This window comes from Penicillium expansum (genome assembly GCF_000769745.1).
Source record: "Penicillium expansum strain MD-8 chromosome Unknown contig338, whole genome shotgun sequence".
NCBI classification, from domain to species: Eukaryota; Fungi; Ascomycota; class Eurotiomycetes; order Eurotiales; family Aspergillaceae; genus Penicillium; species Penicillium expansum.
This window is the reverse complement of record NW_015971464.1, coordinates 25553-48033: the sequence shown is the minus strand read 5'-3', so window position 1 is coordinate 48033 and position 22481 is coordinate 25553. Positions and strand designations below refer to the sequence as shown.

The following is a 22481-nucleotide window of genomic DNA, read 5'->3' as shown; positions in this document are numbered from 1 at the left end:
TCATGATCAAAACAAAGACCAAAAGAGAGACAGAGAATAGTAGCTCAAACGCTCCCAAAATATATACGCTTACTCCCTTATCAGAGTACTCACTTGCTCGTTTGGTACTTCAAGAACATCTTCGGTACCAACAGGTTGCTTCCCCTTCGCCATATCATTAGGATCTAGACCACTCTCTGCCACGACACGGTCTATCTTGCGCTGCTCGGTGAATTTCCGACAGTCCTCGCGACCCTTTTTGATGTCTACAAAGCAGATAGCGATCATTGACCCGGCGCAGATGGCGAACAGAAATGGGAAGCCCATCCAGTTGTTATCGGTATTGTTTATGATGGCTTGGATGACATTGGGACCGATGATCGAAGACTAGAGGGTTAGTGAACTTGACGGAAATACAGCACCAAATAAATTCGACTTACTGCACGATTGGTTATTCCAAAAAGGGCGAAGAACATATTATCGTAGCCGCGTGGCATCAGCTCGCTGATCATTGTTTGGGCGTACTGGCATAATGTTAGAAACTATAGGGGCATGAATCGTGCTGGAGACCATTCAAACTTCCACCTACCGCATAATATGGGGCCTGAAAAAGCCCGAAGATGACATTGTAAAAGTAAAACTCCCACTCCATGGGTGTTAGCTGGGAAATCTCGGTTGGGGGTTGACACATACCCTATTGTGATACCCGATGCGATTGGTCCACAATCCCAGCATTCCCCAAAGGGGGATGAGGACGCTGAAGGAATTGGTGAACAAAAACATGGTCTTCGTCTCAAATTTGAAGTACTGTTGTATATACCAAAATCCGAAGGTTGAGGTGATCGAGCAGGCAGCTTGGGTAATGCCAAGATATGTGAGCTGCAAGAAAGAAAATGAAACAGCATCGTTTTGGATGATGCTGACGAGAGTGCCTATTGACTCATGTTAGTGAGCTCTCTTGTCCATATCTATGGGCGTATCGAGTTTCATTTGCAATAAACCAATAAGGAAAGAACCCACCAGTAGTGTTTAGGCCATCAGCAAGAAGGAAGTAGGCCAAAAAGTATAGAAATGTCTGTGGAAGAGACCTGATTTCTCGAATAGCCAACCAAATCTGCTTGAATCCAATGGTGGTGTAGCTTGACCCTTTCGGTATCTTCGGACCTGGCCTTTGTTGCTGGAAGATAAACCACCATATGCCAAGAACGACCCAATCTGTAGAAGGTTAGACAGTTCGACTCTTTGATGGATTGTATGGACAGCCTACATGAGTTGGTAAGACAGAGTGCCAGGTTATTAGAGAAAGTGTTATTTTGGAGTGGAAGTAGAACGCTCAGATTAAGCACGAGTGTGAGTAGGTATCCAATGTTGCTGTGTGCAGTTGAAATGTTGCTACTACTGTCAGCGACATCCTTAACAGGAGCTCAAAAAGACCAAACTCACCTGATGTGATTTCTCTCTAGTGATTCAATAGCATCGTATTCCTCCTGATTTATCTTACCCTCTCTGAGATCCTCTTCTCTCGCTTTGCGCACATGCGGTGTATACCGCGCCAGACGGGGGAATAGAGCAGCGTAGAATACCAGCGTTGCACCGTAGGCAATGTATGCCACAACGTACAATCCCATCGCGGCTGGCCACTGGCTCGGATGTCGGATAGACATCATACCATACTGCAGTGCCCAGCAGACCACCGTCAATGCCAGAAGGAGCCATCGGCCGAATGTTCCATAGTCCGCAGCACTTCCTAGCCAGACGAATATCACCGTCATGAAAGTGAAGCAAAGACCATTGGCGATAAGAACCACTGAAGATACTGATTTCGTACCTCCCGCCCACGGCACTACACATGGCGATGAATCGGTGCAGGCTTTGGGTGGATTTGAGCCAGGTTGATATCCGGCGCCATTCAAGGCCCACTGGAAGCTTCACGGGATTAGTCGGAACATTTCAGCGTTTTCATTGTACCTACAGGGTTTGGCTGTACGATCCGGGGCCGACACCGTTATCGCCATTGTAATAGAGGTAATACGACCAAAGTTCTTTCCTAGTGGTGGTTGGCTGCTCATAGGCGTCCTCGTCGACGCCGAAGAGCCGTTCATACTCCCCTAAGGTGGAGTGTGGCTGCGAAGCCAAGGCCACATCAACCGTCGCGTCGTTCTTGGCATCATTTTCATGTACTTTAGTCATATTGGAGGAATAAGTTGGAGAATATATTCCCTGGATATATGCACATATATAAGTTCCGGTTTCTCTCATCAATAGAAGCTTTCAAGGTTACCTACCCCGCATCTATCGCACTTGCCTTATCTTTTGTTACATTCGAATGTTCAAATGGCAAGATCCTACTTACTTCGATATAGAGCAAGAGGTTATCTACCTATGTAGGGAAGGATCAATGAAATACCTAAATGGTCCAGGTGTAAGCGCAATGTTGCAGTTGCATCAGGTGGACCCCCTTTCAACGTCACCCCGATTTACTTGATCTCCGACTATTATAGATATGCTATAGATAATGTGTTTGAATATTATAGAAGTTCTCTTGGGATTCTGGCCTCAAGTCATTAGATAATTAAAAAACTTCTTCGCTGGTATATTACTTCGACTCAAGGACGTCGAAGGGAAAATAAGGGTAAAAACTGAGATTAAAAGGAAATCTATTTCCCCTTTAATCCAATTATACAAAAATCTGTCCAGATCATGGCTCGCGATAACGTACTTCACCACCGTACGGACCTAGATTGTGCTTTTGTGCTTTTGTGCTTTTGTGCTTTTGTGCTTTGGTGCTTTGGTGCTTTGGTGCTATCAGCGAAGGGTTTGTCCACGGGTGAGTATTATGTAAAGTCAAAATGTCTTATTTAACTCGTATGAAGATACAAATCAGCTCGAATTTGATTCAACTGTTTTTCTCACATATCGATGCGTAAGTCTAGGGTCGATGAGAATTAATAAAGTGAGTAGACTTCCGCACCGGCCCATAAAGCCCAGAGCCCAACCCGACCCAACCCGCAAATGGGTTGGGTTTTGGGCCTGGGGTGAAAGCCCACTGGGCTTTAATGGGGGCCCAGTGGGCCCCAAACAGTACAAATATGCCGAGAATTCAGAAGTTGAACCCCCATTTCTAAGTCTTATTCTAAAGGTAATATTTTATTAGTTTAGATCATTTAGAATTAATTACTAGTTATCTCTCTATAACACGTTTAAAAAAGCGAGAAAGGGCGTTATTTAGATAATTTATAAATTACAAGTTCACTTAGAAAGTGGTAGTACTCCTATCTAGATCCTAGATATATAACTATCGTGTGTGAAAATATACTTTCTCGTAGTATCTCGACCTCTTCTGATCGGATTTTGTTTAAATTTGAAATGTATACTTATAGAGCAATGATAATTATGAATTCTGAAAATCTAAACTCTATATAATAAGTAGAAGGTTAGACAACAGTGATTACAAGATGCTTAGTAAACCCCCCTCGATGGGCTGTGTGTTGGGTCGGGTTTCGAAGGTAGGGCCTATAGCCCAGTACGGGTTGGGCTTTGGGCCTGAGGTCCGGGCCCATTTATGGGCTTCGCGGAAGTCTAAAAGTGAGGGATATGGAGAGAGTGGAGTGACGGTGGAGTGGTGGAGTGGTGGAGCTCATTTTTCCCTCTTGCCCTTTTACCTTGTTTAGATTTAGTGACTTGGATTTAGATATGCCACTGAGATATTCAGCCCGCCAAACTATTAATTCTCCGAACTTGTCGGAAAAGAATTGGGGCCCTTCTTCATTTTGCCAGGTTTAAATAGAAACAGTAGATTTCACATGATCTGTTCTATCTACCTATCCTCCAATTCGACATCAACACACCGCAAATACACAAATCAAGCTTGCAATGAGAATGGCTTCTAAGCCGAAGGTTGCCTTTATTGGGTTAGGCGCCATGGGGATGGGAATGGCCGTACACTTGCTCGAAGACGGTTTCGCTGTGACCGGGTTCGATGTCAATCCCATGGCCCTAGAGAAACTCCTCGCCATGGGCGGTAGGGCCGGTTCTAGTCCAAAGGAATGCGCTCAAGGTGCATCATTCGTTATATGCATGGTTGCAAATTCTACGCAGACTGAGGATGCGTTCTTCGCCGATTCAACAGGCGCAGTGTTTGGCCTGACACAGAACGCGATTGTCATATTGTGCTCAACCGTTGCTCCAGGGTTTCCGGCGCAAATCTTGGGGCGCATCCATCAAGACTTCCAAAGACCAGATATACAGTTGTTGGATTGTCCCGTGTCTGGTGGAACCATACGCGCCGCTCAAGGAATGCTGACCATTCTCTCATCGGGACCGGCGGATGTTTTGAATATCGCCCAGCCAATCTTGAAGTCAATGAGCGAGAATCTATATGACATCGAGGGGGGACTGGGCGCCGCTAACAAGGTCAAACTTGTCAACCAGCATCTTGCCGGTATTCATATTGCTGTGTCTGCAGAGGCAATGGGACTAGCTGCAACCTTGGGAGTGAACACCAAGGAATTCTATGAAGCCGTCTTGAAAGGCCCAGCGTGTAGTTGGATGTTTGAGAACCGAGTACCTCATATGCTCTCCAACGACTGGACACCTCACTCTGCTATCAGTATCTTTGTTAAGGATATGGTAAGCTTTCTGCCCCTAGTAAATATTGGGGAAGCATTAAATTCTTCCGCTGACACTCACCTCAGCGAATTGTAACCTCAGAAGGTCTCCTTCAGGATTTCCCTCTTTATATTGCGTCTGCGACAGAACGACTTTACCAATATGCTGCACGGATGGGATATGAAAAAGACGACGATGCGAGTCTTGCTCGAATTTTTATAGCACAAGATCCATCTCTGGTTTCAAAAGCAACACACTGCCAGGGCCCTGATAAATCACGCGCATCTGAGTTGATTTGCCAGTTACTTGAGACTGTTCACACCCTAGCAGCGGTTGAAGCTCTGGCCCTCGGAAGCAAACTCGGCATTTCGACCAACACCCTCACATCAATTATTTCAAGTGCCGCTGGTGCTAGCGAGTCCTTCAAAGACGTTGCCTCCAAAATTTTGGCTGGCGATTTATCATCTGGATACACAATCACACAGACACGGAACAAGCTGGTAGGTCGGTCCTCTTCAGAGTTTCGATCGACGTGACTAACCAAATAGACAGAAAGAAGTGATGACCCTTGCCCACATGCATAATTATCCTCTTCAACTCGCAGCTACTACATTTCAGCTATTACAACAGGCTGTAACCTATGGCATGGGCGGGGAAGGTCAAGCAGCTCTCCTCAAGTTATGGACCACAGCAAATCTTTCGATCCAACCCTTGCACATAACCAAATATGACCCAGTTCCCCTCTCCGAATTGCACTCAAAATTGCCTAAATTTGAGCACAATGTTGGAAACCTTCTATGCAATATTCAAGATCATTTACAGGCTGAGCAGGACTTCAAGCTCGTTGTTCTTGACGATGACCCAACAGGAACGCAGACGTGCCACGATATCAATGTCCTCACCATGTGGGATTTTGATCTTCTGGTCTCAGAGTTTCGGTCGGAGAGCAGAGGTTTTTTCATTTTGACCAACAGTCGTGCCTTGCCTCCCAACGAAGCCCGCACGCTGGTCAGTGAGATACTGCGAAACGTTTCTCGGGCGGCTGATATGACTGGCAAAAAGTTTGAGGTTGTCCTCCGGGGAGACTCTACATTGCGTGGTCATTTCCTAGAAGAAGTTGAATCGTATATTGATACGATTGGCTCTCCCGATGCATGGATTCTTGCACCATTCTTTGGACCAGGTGTTCGCTATACCATCGACGACGTACAGTATGTAGGTGACCGAGACACCCTGGTCCCAGCCGCAAAGACTCCATTCGCAAAGGATAGGACCTTTGGCTACAAATCCTCAAATCTCAGAGAGTGGGTTCGTGAAAAAGCAGGATCGCGATTTTCCAGCAAAGATATACTGTCTGTCACATTGGAGGATATCAGACTCGGGGGAGTTTCTGCAATCGAAGAAAAATTGCTTCTCGTGCCCAAAGGTGGAATTCTGATTGTTAACGCAGTACACACGGAGGACATGCTTATGTTCAGCCTGGCGTTATTGGAAGGTAACTAGCCTTGTTTCTTTCTGGTTCCTTTACAACGTGCATTTCTTTCAAACTGACTTCTCACTTGCAGTACGCAAAAAGCACAAACTCCGTTTTGCCCATCGAACGGGAGCGAGCTTTGTATCTAGTCGCCTTGGGATCCCAGAAAAACCGGTTCTTTTACCGAGGCAGATCCCAATGGTCAACCCCATGAGACGCACAGGAGGATTGATTATAGCGGGGTCTTATGTTCCCAAGTCTACCAAGCAGGTCCAATCATTGATGCAAAGATTAGGGGACAAATTAACGACTCTCATTGTGGAAGTACCAGCCCTTTTGATCGAGCTCCAGAAATATCCCGACATTCCCACAATGCTTCGTAATTCACCCGTGTTGCAAGATGTTGTTGCACGTGCGTCTGGAGACCTCCAAGGTGGCAAGGATGTGCTGGTGATGACCAGTCGAGACCTTGTGACACTGGATTCTGCCAATTCTTGGGCATCCGGAACTTCAAAAACAATAACAAACTTGGACATCAACAACTTAGCCGCGAATGCCTTGGTGCACATTGTTCGTCACTTGAACGTTTGCCCTCGATACCTGCTAGCGAAGGGAGGTGTGACATCATCCGATGCGACCACAGCTGGTATAGCCATAAAACGCGCAAGAGTGTTGGGCCAGGCGGCGCCTGGGGTCCCCGTTTGGTGGTGCCAGAGCGAGCAAGATTTCAAGAGTCAGGATCAGGGAGGACGGAAGGTCAAATGGACGGAGCTACCATTGATAATCTTCCCAGGCAATGTTGGAGATGAAGATAGTTTGGCTGATGTAGTTGAGCAGTGGACATTATGATAGACCATTGAACTTGAGCCACGAAGTCAATGTTTCTAAAATTTAATACAAAAAAACGGTTGCATATTTACGCTGCTAGGGTTCGAGCTCACTACACCAGATAAATTCTCATATCGACGGTCTCTCTCATCGGATTTAATCAAGATAGTAAAGCCTTGGGTGACAGTTGCCGGTCTACTGACTACCAACTTTGGTTAAATAAATGCACATCAAGTATTAGAGACTTCCAGTCTGAAGAAATATATTCCCAAAATTTCTAAAATAGTACTCAATAACAGATCAATACAGGTTTCTCGTTCCGAACACATTATCCTATACAAGAAGTTAATCAGAATTATTCAAAACTACCCCTAGAATTTTACCGTTGATTTGTCTTGGAAGCTAATGATATTCAAATTTGCGCTTTATTCAAAAATAGGGTTGTTCTATCTCCCCTGGTTCACTAAACCATAAAGGCCTCAAAATCCTCGTCAGGGAGATGTGCCTTTTCATTTCCGTCAATCGTACCCAGATACCATGACAGGTCGCTTCCATCAAACTCGCGTGCGGCGAAACCGTTGCCAAGATAGCCAAATCGATTAGAGGTTGTATAACCGAGGTTGTAATCTTCCCAACGGGGCTGTTTCATGGTTTCAAAGAAATGAATTCTCGAGCCCGGCCACATCATCACCTCCCCATCGGTTGTTCCCTGCTTGAACCAAGAACGACATGGAGATGTCCAAGCGGTGCGAGGCATGAAGTTTCGGTGGTGTTCAAAGAAATCCGCGACTGCCTCAGGCTTGGGTTCAAAAGATGTCACACCTTCCGATGACATTTTCTCGAGCATCTGGAGGAAGTGTCTGGATATGGTCTCTGTAATTGGAAGAAAACTTCCATGGCCGTAGGGGCCGAAGGGACCGTTGAAAACTGTTCAACCGGAATTAGCATCTCAACACTTTAGGGACGAGGGTGCAGAGGGGCTCACTGAGGTAATTGGGGAAGTTTGGAACTGTGATAGAAAGGTAAGTCCTTGGAATATTCTTCCATTCTTCACTCAGACTGCGAGATTCCCGGCCGATTGTCGGGTAAGACGGCCGCCAACTGACATCAAAGCCGGTAGCACACACGATCACATCGACCTCGTGCTCAACGCCATCCGCAGTCTTGATGCCCTTGGGGGTAATCTCTTCAATTGATTGGCTGACAACTGTAGTATTCTCGCTGCAAAGTGCCTCGAGGTATCCATTTCCGGGTGTAGGTCTTCGGCAGCCTACTGCAAAGTCCTTCGGAACAATCGAGTCTGCGATTTCTGGATGATTGGCAAGCTTGGATCGCATATCTTTCTCCGCGTACTAAAAGATTTTTCCTTGTCAGGAAAAGGGTAGAAGTGTACTGGGTCAGGACGGGAATCTTACAGCTCGCGCATTTGCTTGCTCCTCGGATCCATTGAGAATGAATCGGAAACGGGAGTTGAGTTCAGACTCGATCTTCTTGCGATATGCAAGGTATTTCTGAGGGTCATTCTTCAGTATCCCCTTTTGCTTCTCATTATCTGTTATTGTCAGTATTTAGGATCGGAGTTTAACAGGACCTGCTTGAAGGAAGCCTTACATTTGAAATTGGATCCCCCTTTTCCTGCAAATCGTTGACCAAAGCCGGCGGTCACCCATGAGGCACTGCGAATGAAGCATTTGAGGGAGGATACCTCTGTATTGGTCGTTAATATAGCTTTATTTCTCGTTTTAAATCAGCAAAACTTACTGGGCTGAATGTTTGGAACGATTTGCACTGCAGAGGAGCCGGAGCCAATGACAGCCACACGCTTCCCCTGTAATTCAACGTTGTCGTCCCAGTTTGCACTATGAAGTCTAGGGCCGTGGAAGGTTTCAAGGCCCTTGATTGCTGGCCATTTCCATTTACTAAAGTATGTCAGTCTCGCCATTTCACCGTAAAAGCAAAGGGTACTCACTTCAGAACACCACTTGCGTTGAGCAATATGTGACCTTTGTCCTCGAAGACATCTTCAGGATTATCTCCTTTCTGGATTTTCACATGCCACTGTTGATCCTGTTCATCCCAAAATGCGCCTACCACCTTGTGCTCCAGGCGAATATATTTCCGAAGCCCATAGTTGTCGGCAATACTCTTGAAATATTCCAAGATTTCAGGTGCACCCGAGTAACTACCAAAAGGTAAGCTCAATGTTCAGCTCTTCGGACAAGACAAGTACTCGATTTTACTTACAAGGAGGTCCAGTCTGGAGAGGGGGCCCATGAGAACTGATAGTTGACGGAAGGTATGTCGCATCCACATCCGGGGTAGCGGTTCTCATACCAAGTGCCACCAATCTCTGGGTTCTTTTCGTAAAGAACTAGTTCGGTATCTAAAGTGCTTGTGTCGATGTCATGGGCAAAGTTCAACGCACTCGCGCCAGCTCCGATCACGATAATACGGAGTTTGCGACGGTGTCGGCTTGGCTTTTCCACAATTTCGTAAGGCTTGATCCCATTCCCGACTCCATTAGACGTCTTGAGTTCATGATAGTTACCGATAGATCCCATTTTGGGGGTAGAAGAAGTAGGATAAGATAGAGTAGACAGATGATCCGAATGCTTCATCAGATCAAGGAGATGTAAGGGCGCGGGGTCGATGCCTTTATGGGACTCTTCCTTCTTAGCGCACCTTTCACTACATTTTGTGCCTCGTGTTTGTAGAATAGATGGTGGACAATCTGTTCACTCTTGCGCACTTTGAACCTGTAGCTCTGCGTCGGTGGAGTGGTGGAGCTCCACCACTTCTTATCACCTTTTCCTCTCCAGGGGCTCCTCCCTCTCTCCACCATCCCCACCATCTCCACCTCGGAGAGATGCGCGAGGAGGGGATAATCGCCAATCTACAACTCTTGTGTAGTCGTGGAGTTGTACTTTAATCATGATAAGCCACCTTATACCTTTAATACACACTCTTACTCCGTTCTCTCTGTGTTGATCAACTCGTCAATTCTGCTATATTCCCCTCAGCTTATAATAGTATCCAATATGCCTGAAGGTACCAACAGGAAGCCATTGCGCATTTCCATTGGTGAGTGTTGACCCCTCAGTATGATTTCCTGACGTAGTATATTGACTTGTATGGCCAGATCGTGGAGGAACCTTCACCGATTGTATTTGCAAAGTGATCAATGGGGACGATATTCTAGTAAAGATCTTGTCTGTCGACCCGAAGAACTATGTCGACGCACCAACCGAGGCGATTCGCCGCGTGTTGGAGATCTACTATAAAATTTCAATCCCACGAGGCTCTGAACTCGATCTTAAAGATGTTGGTAAGAGTCACCGGCCCACAACTATGCTTGGTTACTTCGGTGCTAATTCAACAGAATGGATTCGCATGGGAACAACGGTCGCAACTAATGCGCTACTCGAACGCAAAGGCGAGCGCACAGCCTTACTTGTCACCGAAGGCTTCAAGGACATCTTGTATATCGGCAACCAGAGCCGACCGTATATGTTCGACTTGTCAATTCGACGATCAAAGCCGCTATACTCAGAAGTCTTTGAAGTCAAAGAGCGCGTGACAGTTGGGGCATGCAGTGACTCAAATCTCCGGGCCGTGAAATTGCAATCTCCAGAACCAGTCGAGTCGATCATTGGTACATCTGGTGAGGTTGTTCAGGTACTCCAGCCTATCGACTTGGCAAGTACTAGAGTCTATCTGGAAGATATATATAAAAAGGGCTTCCGCTCGTTAGCGGTGTGCCTCATGCATTCCTACATCTTCCCAACTCATGAGTTGCAGATTCATGAATTGGCACTTGAGATTGGGTTTAAATATGTATCTCTCTCACATCAAACATCCCCACGGCCAAAGCTTGTCCCTCGCGGAAATTCCACGGTAGTCGACGCATACCTGACTCCAAACATCGAACAATACTTGCAACAATTTTCAAAGAATTTCCCCAATATCGACCAGTCCGGGACACGATTGGAGTTTATGCAGTCAGACGGTGGATTGGTGCCCTCGTCAAAGCTCTCTGGGCTGCATTCTATTCTCTCTGGGCCAGCAGGAGGTGTTATCGGCTTTTCCCAAACGTGCTTCGACGAAGCGGAGAAGACCCCTGTCATTGGATTTGATATGGGAGGTACTAGCACCGACGTTAGTCGATACGACGGCGAACTAGATCACATTTTTGAAACAACGACTGCTGGGATCGCGATTCAAGCCCCACAACTCAATGTGAATACTATCGCGGCTGGTGGAGGAAGTATACTGGCTTGGAAAGATGGGCTTATGTCAGTTGGACCTGAAAGTGCCACCTCCAATCCAGGGCCGGCCTGTTACCGTAAAGGAGGTCCTTTGACTGTCACCGATGCAAATCTGGCACTGGGACGGTTGCTTCCAGAGGAGTTCCCCTCAGTATTTGGTGTTAATGAGGATAAACCATTGGATCGAGAGGTTGTTCTCGTCAAGTTCAAGGATCTCACCCAAACTATCAACCAAGAGACGGGTAAATCACTGACGTGGGCAGAGGTTGCAGATGGGTGAGTAATATCCAGAATACAAGCATCAAATTCGGCCGCTAAGAAGTTCCTTGCAGTTTCCTCCAGGTCGCCAACTCAGCAATGTGCGGACCCATTCGAAGTCTGACCGAAGCCAAGGGCCATGATGTTGCAAAGCATCACCTTGCGTCATTTGGTGGTGCAGGGGGTCAGCATGCCTGCGCTATTGCCGAAGCCTTGGGGATTGAGAGAGTTCTGATCCACAAATACTCCTCGATCCTCTCTGCCTACGGAATCGGACTGGCAGATCTTGTGCACGAGGAAGAGCGGGTATGCGCAAAAGCCTTTGACGATTCCACGTCCAAAACGATATACAGCGACATGGGCATTCTCGCAGATAGCGCCCGAGATAATGAGTCCATGAAACCATTTAACATTGTTCAGACCCGCCGCTTCCTGAATATGAGATACGATGGTAGCGAGACTTCGATCATGGTCTCCTTGGATAGCTCTGAGGACCCCAGGGAAGAATTTATCAAAGCTCATCATCAGCAATTTGGATTCACTCCCACCAACCGTGCAGTGTATGTCGATACTATTCGCGTTCGAGCAATTGGCTCCAGTGTATTCTCTGGGCCCTCGGACAAATCTTTGAATTCCCATCCCAAAGTTGTGTCTGGATCAGTGGCCCCGGTTCCGAAATCATGGGAATCCACTTACTTTAGTCCAATGGGATGGATAAACACACCAGTTTACCATTTTGACAACTTGAGCGATGGGTGCCAGATTTCAGGACCGGCCATCGTTATTGACAAAACCCAAACAATTTTGGTCAGCCCGCACTCAAAGGCGACATTGAGACAAGATGTACTGGTCCTGGACGTGAGCTCCTCAGGTCCAAAATTGACGAGCTCAGAGGTTATCGACCCAGTTCAGCTTTCCATTTTCCGCCATCGGTTTATGGGTGTTGCAGAGCAAATGGGACGCGTTTTACAGAACGTCAGCATTAGTGCCAATATCAAAGAGCGGCTGGATTTCACTTGTGCGATTTTCACACCTGAAGGAGACCTGGTCGCCAACGCACCCCATGTGCCCGCTATGATTGGCAGTATGGCCTTTGCAGTCAGATCACAGATTGCCGAGTGGCAGGGCAAGCTGCGGGATGGTGATGTTTTGCTCTCCAATACCCCAGGTAGGTATCTCAAATCAAATACGAGGGTGATTCCATTAGCTAACGTATTATCATGAAGCATTTGGAGGTGTTCATCTTCCAGACCTCACTGTCATTACCCCTGTCTTTGATTCCGAGGGAAAAGAAATAATATTTTGGGCTGCTTCGCGTGGTCACCATGCCGACGTAAGTTCTCCTTATGCTCCAATTGATCTATAGACTAACAAGATGTCCACAGGTTGGAGGTATACTTCCTGGCTCCATGCCACCCTTGTCAAAGCTTCTATCCGAAGAGGGTGCAGTCTTCGATTCATATCTGCTGGTGCGTGCTGGCCATTTCGATGAGGAAGAGCTTCACCGGATGTTGTGTGTAGAGCCTGCGCGTTTCCCGGGCTCTAGTGGATCCCGATGCTTCCAGGATAATGTCACCGATCTAAAAGCGCAGGTTGCTGCAAACCACTGTGGCATCCGTCTCGTGCGGCAACTGATCCAGGAATATTCTATGGATGTGGTTCAGGTAATTGCTATTGATTATGCAAGGATACAACGGACCGCCAGACTAACGGAAACAGATGTACATGCGGGCAATCCAAGACTCAGCTGAGCTCGCCGTGCGAAATCTCTTGAAGCGTCTTGCCCTCGATCACAATGGGGAAGAGATATCCGCAGTCGATTACATGGACGATGGAACCCCGATCGTGCTCAAGGTAACCATTGACCCATCAGATGGTTCCGCCATCTTTGACTTTACAGGAACGGGTCCAGAGGTATATGGTACGTTCATCCTGATGGCTCACCCCACAGATCTCAGTAACTGATTGAGTTTAGGAAACTGGAATGCCCCAATTGCAATCTGCAACTCAGCAGTCATCTTTGCTTTGCGCTGTATGGTTAACTCTGATATTCCCCTGAACCAGGGCTGCATCAAACCTGTACAGATCATCATCCCTGACAGGTCACTGTTACGGCCGAGCTTCGAAGCCGCCGTGTGCGCGGGCAACGTGTTAACCTCGCAACGGATTGTGGACGTCATTTTCAAGAGCTTCAAGATCTGTGCTGCCAGTCAAGGATGCATGAATAATTTTACCTTCGGTAATGACGGGGAGAATGGGTTCGGATACTATGAAACCATCGCCGGCGGAAGCGGCGGAGGCCCTGGTTGGGCTGGCACAAGCGGCGTGCATACTAACATGACCAACACGCGCATAACCGACCCTGAATCACTAGAGCGACGCTATCCAGTGATTCTCCGTCGTTTCAGTCTTCGCACTGGGAGTGGTGGCGCCGGAATGTATCCTGGAGGAGAAGGCGTTATCAGAGATGTTGAGCTGCGGCTACCGATGTCCGTGTCCATTCTTTCCGAACGTCGCAGCTTTGCTCCTTATGGTATGGCAGGCGGCGCTGATGGCAAACGCGGCAAGAACACATGGATCACTAAGGCTGGCCGGCATATCTCCGTTGGTGGCAAAAACTCGATCCGCGTTCAACCTGGGGACCGGTTTGTGATTGAAACCCCTGGTGGCGGAGGATATGGAGTCCTTGGGGAGCCAAAGAAACCAAGCGTAGATCAGTCAACGGTCATGCCGTCCTTTGTTCCTATCGCCAACGGTAGTGTGGCTGCTAATCGAAGCTTGGCGGAGGAGGTATAAGAGTATATGTAGTGAGACATATTCTTATTTTTTTCATCTTACTGAATGTATGATTCTTCTATCTTATCTAGGCAAACAATACTTGATATATGTATTTCTGGCTAAGCAAATACCAATAGCTCGTTCCACGAGACAAAGATACGGAGGTCGGAGAAAAAAGAGCAGCAGTGAACACAACATGAATTATACTGTACTAGAGCAGGAATGTTGAATGGTATAAATTCTTGCTTCGTTTCAAGCTCGGGGTCCGTACCCCATAGTATTTAGACTGGAGCGAAGGCTGACATGACTGCTAAAGTCTCCCTGGTTTGCTATAAGTGCTCACAGATGACTACAAGAATAAATTTCAAACAAGAGCTACGCAGCTTGAAATATTTACCATCTCAGCAATATCCTATAAGCTCAAGTCCTTATACGCGACAATCCGATTAAATACAAATATTCCACCTCGCTTGCTCAAGCTTAGCCACGAAAGACTCGAATGAGACATAATAAATATACCAAGATCCTTGTTCAAGCGTAGAGAATCACAGCACATAGCGAAAGGCTGGCTGTTCGAAATCTGTCAAATCAAGGAATTCAGAGCCTGGAGTAGTATGTGCAGACTGTGGATCATCGATCGCTTTGCGGTCACGTCTCTTGTTCTCCAAGAGGTTGATCACCCGAATTGCTGCCAGGGTGACCGCTGCCAGAGCATACATAATGGCGACCATCAGCTTCCCATCGAAATATTCAGGCGATTGGGTTGAGCGGAATGTTTGAGGGCCGATCCAGTTTCCGGCTGCGTAGGCCACAATCTGGAGGCCGTTTACTGTTGCTTTCTTGGTATACCCTAGGGTATTGTTGGAAATCATCACCATAACAAGACACCAGGAAGTTCCAGCGGCACCGATGAAGTAGTATCCTATCAGCAAGCCAGCTTTGGCATGAATGGGGATCACAATCATCATGATACCGCCAATCATTGGAATCAGAATGGCGATTATAGCAAAGAGGGTGCGATCAAAGAACCGATCAGAGAGATAGGTCAGTCCCAGTTTACAAGTAATATCCACGACGCCCATTGGCATGTTCAAAATCAGAGACATGCGTTTGGAAAATCCAAAAGAGCTGATGATGATAGAGCCAAAGGTCGTGATTCCCCCGTTGGGAATGTTCATCAGCAGCGAGAATAGAACGTAGAGATAGGTGCGCGGGTCGCGGAATGCTTCGAAAAATTGAGGCCATTTCCATGTCTGACTGCCAATTCCTTGGAAGTTGCCCCGAATTCGATCAATGGCAATAAGCTTCTCGCGATGATTTAAGAACCGTGCCTGGACTTGATTGTCGGGCATGTACCAAAAGTATACTATACCCGTTAGGACGGTGGGCAGGCCAAATACCAAAAACAGGATTTTCCAGACAGCGATGGTAGTTCCGGTCACACCCGCTAGGCCGTAGGCGACGGGCCCAATAAGCAGCTGGGCTAGTCCGTTACAACTGAGCCAAAGGCCCATGCGTTTGGCTTGTTCCTCTTGTTTATACCAGGAAGAGGTGAACAAGACAAATGCCGGCGTTACTGTTGCCTCAAATGCGCCTAGGAAAAAGCGGACGCATAGTAGGCTCGCATAGTTATGAGTGGCTGCGTGGCAGACGAGTGCGATACCCCAGAGCAGGATATTGACTGAGGTGTATTTGCCCAGGGGCAGGCGGCGAAGCAGATAAGTGGTAGGGAATCTAAACTCATACATCAGCAACCTGTAGAGGATAGTACCAGGAAGAGGGACTTACTCCCAGCAGATATATCCAGCATAGAAAATACTCGACACCCAGCTATATTGCTGCGAGTTGGGGTCCAAATGAGTGTCTTCCCGAATGCCCATCAGTGAGGCATAATTCAATGAGGTTTTGTCGGCGAACTGAATCAAATAGACCCAACAGAGCAAAGGCATGAGGACTCGATCGATTTTGGACAAAACATTCTTGGCCTCGTCAGGAGTATATTCAATCTCCTCTGCGTTCATGAATTGGAGAGCAGGATCGAGATCCCGGATCTCATGCTGCTTCAGGTATCCATCCTGAACGTCCATGACCGCTTGCTCCGTATCTCGCTTTGATGGAACCTCGGATAGCTTCATATCGTTTGACGCCATGGTCATGTTGCTTCAGTTGATGCACCTCTGTACAACAGAGCCTCGAATGCCAGAATCATGAAGCCATGGCTTCCTCTTTAAATCCTCCGTCTGATATTGGGTTATCGGAAAGGCTGTTTGACAGCCTATGGGCAAGTTGGCCAAGCTCCAAGCTGTACCCCGGAATTTGTGGAGGTGGACATTTTCTGGTGGAGCTCCATTTTGAGTTGAGGGGGGTTGTGGACGGGCTTATCAGAAGGTTTTGGGGGCCTATCAGTATCGATTTGGTGATGTCCAGCGGGGATTCCTAGTAGATGCAGATAGGAAAAAACAATTAAAAAGGACCAACTAAGAAGACCAACTAAAAAGATACCACAAGGCCGCATAAGCATCTATTCTTGTACATAATTAACAGACTTTGGGGTTATCTCTGTGACTTGATTTTGCTCATATCTGATTACCTGTCATACCTATGTAGTCCAGTAAATGCAATCCGTCTTATCGCTTCACTGTCTGATACATTCGGCGACATACCGACCTCGGGAACATCAGACCCGTTAAGTCCCGCGATAGATACCCTCGAACTCTCGGCCATATAGATATGGTGTTCCTCTATATCAGACACATGTCAGCTAGTCTTCCGACAAAAACAATTTTCGTTCCAAACATGTGTTTCGCAGTCACTTACGTTGTAATTCTACCAGTTTGGTTTGGTCATATACACGGTTGTATCGCGACCTAGTGCCTGCCTAAGCATTGTTCCGGCGATGTGGAGTGCACCTGTACCGGACAGAGCTTGACAGGATATGGCCTGGAGGAAGCCAAAAAGTCAATCGCTGAAATGATTTTGCGAAGCAAAAATGAATATTACTCTCTCAGACTTCCCAAATTGCCGCGGAATGCTTGCCAAATTCCAAACCCGTAGCCAGTGTCTGAAATGAGGGGGGCCCTAGAATCAGGAGATATTCATGGTTGAAGTCCTTGATTTTCTCTTTTGTCGATCGCACCGCAGGCAATATCCAAGGGTTGCCATTTTTGTCTTTGTACGTTCCCTGCTCAAGATTTACTTTGCGCGCAATTGGATGCGCATTGTATGTTTTGGTGAGCTCGAAGATAGCGTCCGGAGGCGTATAGTTCACAAGCTTGATAAACGAAGAAGAAACTTAACTCATTGTGGCCAAGTTGGATGTGAATTTTGAATGTAAATGGGAGATTCAAAAAATTATAAAGTAGGAAGAATCAATAGAGTCGGTTATATTCGCCTTGATTGCGTTATGTGTGTCTTTCAATAGCAGCGGAGCCCCGATGGAAGGCAAGGTGGAGCTCCACCAACCAAGCGATATACCATCCGGGCTCAATCAATAAGAGGGCAAGTGTGAGCAAAAAATAGCAATCAGGCGCTAAATACCGTCAAAATTTCTTCGATCTCTCACATTCAAAAATTACAACGAAATGGCACCAGCAAAACCCAACTTCGGTGTCTATACGCCATTAGTGACGTTCTTCGAGGAGGACGAGACCCTCGATCTCCAAAGCACTTTGGCTCATGCAAAGCGCATGGCAGAAGGTGGGATCGCTGGCATTGTGCTTCAGGGAAGCAATGGGGAGGCTCCTCATCTTGATCATAGCGAGCGCAAGTCTCTAGTGCGCGCTGTCCGCGACCACCTTGATCACCTAGGCTATACAGAATTGCAGTTGATTGTCGGTTGCGGCGCACCTAGTGTGCGGGAAACACTCTCCTATATCTCAGAGGCTAAAGCTTCCGGTGCCAATTTTGCCCTCGTGTTACCGCCGGCATACTGGGTTGCAGCTATGAATGCATCCGTCATTGAAGGCTTCTTCCACGATGTAAGAACTTTTTATATCCCGAGAAACAACCCATCTCTCGTACTTTGGTAATCTAACAATACCCGAAAATACAGGTTGCATCTCAATCCGAGATTCCTATCCTCATTTATAACTTCCCTGGCGTGACGGGAGGCATCGACATCAGTTCCGATTCCATTATCCGCCTAGCCCAGTCCAATCCAAACATTGTCGGGTGCAAACTCACCTGTGGAAATGTTGGAAAGCTCCAACGTGTCTCATCAGCACTTTCAGGGACATCATTTGCTACTTTTGGTGGAAAGTCGGACTTTTTCCTACCCGCGCTCGTCGCTGGCTCAAACGGGATCATTGCTGCACTCGCCAACATTGTACCCAAGCTTCATATGGAGGTATTGCGATACTATGAGAAGGGTGAGCTTAAGGCAGCACAAGAGCTTCAGTCCAAGCTCAGTCATGCTGATTGGGCCCTCACCAAGGTGGGTATTTCGGGTGTCAAAGCTATTGTTTCCCATCATTTTGGATATGGTACTGGTCGGGGACGCAGGCCACTTGGGAACACAACGATCATGACATTGAGTCAAGAAATTTTGGCTCCAATAAATGAGGTGGTTGACTTGGAGAAACTGTTGAGACAAAATGCCTAGATGCTTTTTGTTAGGTCTCCGGCTATTTATGTAGCTGGCCTCTCTTCGTAGACAATGCAGAATTTCCAGCTTTACTCTCTTGTCTGAAATATCTTGTAAATGGGTATGGACTTGGCAGGGGCAACTTGTGTTTTCTGGAATGAATGAACGAACATGAAATCTAAAAATTCAAAGTGGAAGCGGTTTATACTATCTGGTTAGGAGCTTTAATTCCGCCAATGAAAATTACATACTATGTCATAACAATTTGAGCTGTCGGTAGAGAACAAATGCTCAGATCAATCACCAGGCGCTCTCTTGGATTCTAGAGCTCAACAACCTTAAGTAGCTAATTCACGGGCAAGGCAACGTATATAGCCTTATTTTTGTAAGATAAGGGAAAGTAGAAGCCAGGAAGAGTTAAGTGAATCATAGATCAATCTTTTAAATTACAAACACGTAGACTTTCTATTAGCCAAGAGCAAATAACTCAATTTCCCTGGCGACTATTTTCGCTCCAAAAAGATAGGCCTGCCTCCATTCGTCCTGTTCCATATATGGCTGAACTATCCAGGCATTCACCGGCATATTCCCGTGCCGACAGAAGACGTGTTGATGCAGTTTCGAGCGTTGGAAGACGAGTTGAGTGGCTGGCAGCGATGGAGAGAGCATGTTTCATGTCTTTGCTTGCAAGGGCTGCTGCAAACCCAGGAGACGTATCCAGTGGGGGTGCATATGCGCCCGTAGTAATACGTTTTGAGTAGCTTTCAAGCACGGGACCAAACATATTGCCAATGAATTCCTCCAGCTGTTGATTGCCAATCCCCGTCACTTCGGCAAATACTTGCGCTTCAGCAATCACTTCCATGAAGCTGATAACGAGAATATTCCTGGGAAAAAAGGAGTGGATTAGCTCAATGTTGATGATAGTTTCAAGGATTGAGTGGTTTCTCACCCCGAGATTTTGAGAAGGCTGGATTTTCGCACGTCTTCTCCCATATCAATGATACTGCGTCCCATGACGTTCATGATGAGAGGTTTGATTGTCTCAACCGCCTTAACGGGTCCGGCTACGGCGAAGATCAGCTTCCCAGCGGCTGCCACGGAACTAGCACCAAACACTGGAGCAGCTATGAATGCCGCCCCGTATTCACTGAGGCGCGATGTAGCCCATTCTGACGTGTCTGGATGAATAGTAGAAGTGTCTACAAACTTTTTGTCTTTCAATGAATCGCCCATGGCTAAGGCCTTGTTAAATAGTTCAATTAGGACATCGTCATTGGAGATCTATTTTTCTTCGTCAATGGGGTGCACGTAGTTATCACAAAACAAATGCCCTACCATTGTAAAAATTACATCCGAATTTTGGACGACATCTTCAAAATTCTCTTCGGGTATAGCACCTTCATCACGGAGAAGATCACCCTTTGACAAAGTGCGGTTGCTGTAGCGAAGCGGGGACAAATTGTTGTTCTGGAGATATTTTTGGAGATTAAGGGACATTCCTAGCCCCATCGATCCGAGGCCATACTATTCCCGAGTTAGCAAAAGGGCATTCAACTAAGGGGATTACAACCTACCCAGCCAACTCTTGGTTTGAACGATGACATTTTCTTTAAATTGCTCGATTTGAAATCTTTAAAGTCATTTAGCTTATTTCGCAGAGTTTATAAACGGATTGCCAAGGTTGACACTGAGAAGAGGAGCCCCAACGGGGAGATGTGGAGCTCCACCGCCTATCCTTTCAGTGTCCACCCAATGCCCACTTTGGTGTCCACTTGGTCTCCTCACACGAGATCGTCCACTTGCTCTGATAACAAACCCATTCCAGGATTAAACCTTAGAACAACGCGGTTCACTCGGCGGTACCCGGGATTTCACCCAACACTGCCAGCATCGAAGGCCCAATCCCCCATAGAGATCTTCGTTGACAGAAGGCCTTGATTAAATTGACAAATAGTGACTCACTTTCATCAAGCAGACTAACGAAAGCCTCTCGATTCATGGTCCACAGGCGGGGGTCTCGGATCGCATCATTCTCTGTGGAGAAATTGAGAAGAGCGGACTCCATGAGGGTGTTGAATATCAACATGCAGGATTCCGAGATTCTCGGGAGTTCGTTGAAGGTGTTTAAATGGTGGCGGATATCGGTGCTGGCGCGTTTGAGCGCTCCCCAGATACATAACAAAACACCGTAACTGGCCACGGTGACCCAGGGTGCTTCGCGGACCACTTTATCCTGCTCTTCCCCAGAGATGTTGGACAATGCCCCAGATAAATCATTCAGAAGAGCCACAATGCCCTCATCCCCACCGACATGGTGTGGGACAAGAGGTGCTGATCGCCGGATCGCGACAAGGTTTCCTTGGGTTAGATGAGTGGAAGCAGCCATCCCAGCTATCAAGCTGTTATCCACAATACCTGCAATCAAGAGCTGGTCAGGGCGACATAAGCTGATCTTGAGAGAAGAGATAAACAGCTCGTTTGTTCTCCATAGGAGAAACTGGGGGCTGTCACTGGTGTAAGCCTGTTTCTTGACAATCTTTGCGATTGCTTCTATTGCCGTGTGCACTTGTTTATTCTGACCCTGAGTCAATATATGGAACGGATTTGGATCAGATGGACTGGGCGGCATTTGATAGTAACACCGCGTAAAGTCCCGCACAAGAGCACCTATGTTTGTTAGGACACAGAATGCGGCAAATGGGGATGCTTCTAGTGCCGATAATAGTTGCGAGTCCGGTGTTTCGGTCATGAGTTGCTGCGTAGCAATTGTCAGAGAGGCCGTCCCCAGGCCGCGTGGCCCATGTAACAGACTATTGGCTATTGTAAAAGTCGGAAGTCCAAAGTTCTCATTGAATCTCAGAAACCATATCTGAGAGTTTTTAGCTTCCCACAGATTGATAGGGAAGGGAAGCTCCCAGCCAAGTTCCATCGGTGACATCAAAGGCCGAGAATTGCAAGGCGAAAATGTGTGTGAGTCCAGGAAGACTAGAGTATACAGCGACAGTCTCATCGATTCGGTAGTAATATAGGACGTCCACCGCGTGTAGAGAGTTTGAGACTCATCTCCGGGTGAATTGAAATCAATTTGGTACATCCAAGACTGGGCATTTGGCATAGCGATACCCTGTTGGAACAGACCAATTTCGTGTACAGCCTATCTCAAAAGATAAGCCTAGGTAAAGGGGGGAAAGGATATTTCAGAAGATAACACAGACATCGACAAGTTGCCGCAGCATCTTTTTCACGGTCTGGAATTGACCTGCTTCGCTTGCGTATACCCCGTAGATTATATAGAGAAGCCACGCTTGCATGACCCAGGATTGTCTGATCTCACTGCAATTTGAGGAAACCTATGTCAATGTTGTTTAGAACGTCTTTCTCAAACGACACGATAGTAGGGTCTAATCATATACCATATGCCGAAGCTCTTCCTGTCCACCATGCCATATATCTTGACGCCAGTGTGCGAGAGCTTGAGTTTCCTCATGATCATATAAATTGGGAGAAAATAAACTCCCAATGACAGTAACAGCCTTCAGGAGTAACTTCGGCGTCGAGGATACAACGAATGTAGGTCGATGCAACAGAGGGAAAGACGGGTGAAAATGCTCAAAATACTGTTTGACGTATGTTTCTTCGCTATTGGCGTGGTTACTGTAAGATAAGTTCCCATTGTTAGACGTGTGATTTCGATCGATGAGCCCCC

At 46.9% G+C, this 22481-nt stretch overlaps 7 protein-coding genes across 7 annotated transcripts; 3 read left to right on the top strand and 4 right to left on the bottom strand.

The window, feature by feature from the left end:
• Nucleotides 1-69: 69 nt before the first annotated feature.
• Nucleotides 70-2169, bottom strand: PEX2_096060 (uncharacterized protein; the record flags this gene model as incomplete). Its single annotated transcript, XM_016746876.1, has 8 exons — nucleotides 70-366; nucleotides 420-503; nucleotides 569-625; nucleotides 673-911; nucleotides 1000-1194; nucleotides 1247-1371; nucleotides 1423-1905; nucleotides 1952-2169. The coding sequence occupies 8 exons, from the start codon at nucleotides 2167-2169 to the stop codon at nucleotides 70-72; spliced, it is 1698 nt and encodes a 565-aa protein (XP_016594070.1).
• A 1683-nt stretch (nucleotides 2170-3852) lies between these two features.
• PEX2_096050 (uncharacterized protein) lies at nucleotides 3853-6910 on the top strand (the record flags this gene model as incomplete). Its single annotated transcript, XM_016746875.1, has 4 exons — nucleotides 3853-4608; nucleotides 4674-5087; nucleotides 5140-6082; nucleotides 6153-6910. The coding sequence occupies 4 exons, from the start codon at nucleotides 3853-3855 to the stop codon at nucleotides 6908-6910; spliced, it is 2871 nt and encodes a 956-aa protein (XP_016594069.1).
• A 442-nt stretch (nucleotides 6911-7352) lies between these two features.
• PEX2_096040 (flavin-containing monooxygenase) lies at nucleotides 7353-9450 on the bottom strand (the record flags this gene model as incomplete). The annotated part of the gene is made up of 7 exons (XM_016746874.1): nucleotides 7353-7816; nucleotides 7875-8241; nucleotides 8305-8441; nucleotides 8501-8596; nucleotides 8651-8808; nucleotides 8859-9071; nucleotides 9134-9450. The coding sequence occupies 7 exons, from the start codon at nucleotides 9448-9450 to the stop codon at nucleotides 7353-7355; spliced, it is 1752 nt and encodes a 583-aa protein (XP_016594068.1).
• A 477-nt stretch (nucleotides 9451-9927) lies between these two features.
• Nucleotides 9928-14208, top strand: PEX2_096030 (Hydantoinaseoxoprolinase, N-terminal; the record flags this gene model as incomplete). The annotated part of the gene is made up of 8 exons (XM_016746873.1): nucleotides 9928-9970; nucleotides 10029-10214; nucleotides 10269-11430; nucleotides 11487-12580; nucleotides 12639-12745; nucleotides 12798-13076; nucleotides 13132-13333; nucleotides 13388-14208. 8 exons carry the CDS (start codon nucleotides 9928-9930, stop codon nucleotides 14206-14208), a joined length of 3894 nt encoding a protein of 1297 aa, XP_016594067.1.
• A 527-nt stretch (nucleotides 14209-14735) lies between these two features.
• On the bottom strand, nucleotides 14736-16346 carry PEX2_096020 (Major facilitator superfamily domain, general substrate transporter; the record flags this gene model as incomplete). Its single annotated transcript, XM_016746872.1, has 2 exons — nucleotides 14736-15924; nucleotides 15979-16346. 2 exons carry the CDS (start codon nucleotides 16344-16346, stop codon nucleotides 14736-14738), a joined length of 1557 nt encoding a protein of 518 aa, XP_016594066.1.
• Nucleotides 16347-17771: 1425 nt separating this feature from the next.
• On the top strand, nucleotides 17772-18790 carry PEX2_096010 (dihydrodipicolinate synthase family protein; the record flags this gene model as incomplete). Its single annotated transcript, XM_016746871.1, has 2 exons — nucleotides 17772-18167; nucleotides 18242-18790. 2 exons carry the CDS (start codon nucleotides 17772-17774, stop codon nucleotides 18788-18790), a joined length of 945 nt encoding a protein of 314 aa, XP_016594065.1.
• A 469-nt stretch (nucleotides 18791-19259) lies between these two features.
• On the bottom strand, nucleotides 19260-21704 carry PEX2_096000 (NAD(P)-dependent oxidoreductase; the record flags this gene model as incomplete). Its single annotated transcript, XM_016746870.1, has 5 exons — nucleotides 19260-19659; nucleotides 19725-20056; nucleotides 20111-20299; nucleotides 20350-20405; nucleotides 20738-21704. The coding sequence occupies 5 exons, from the start codon at nucleotides 21702-21704 to the stop codon at nucleotides 19260-19262; spliced, it is 1944 nt and encodes a 647-aa protein (XP_016594064.1).
• Between the last annotated feature and the right edge of the window lie 777 nt (nucleotides 21705-22481).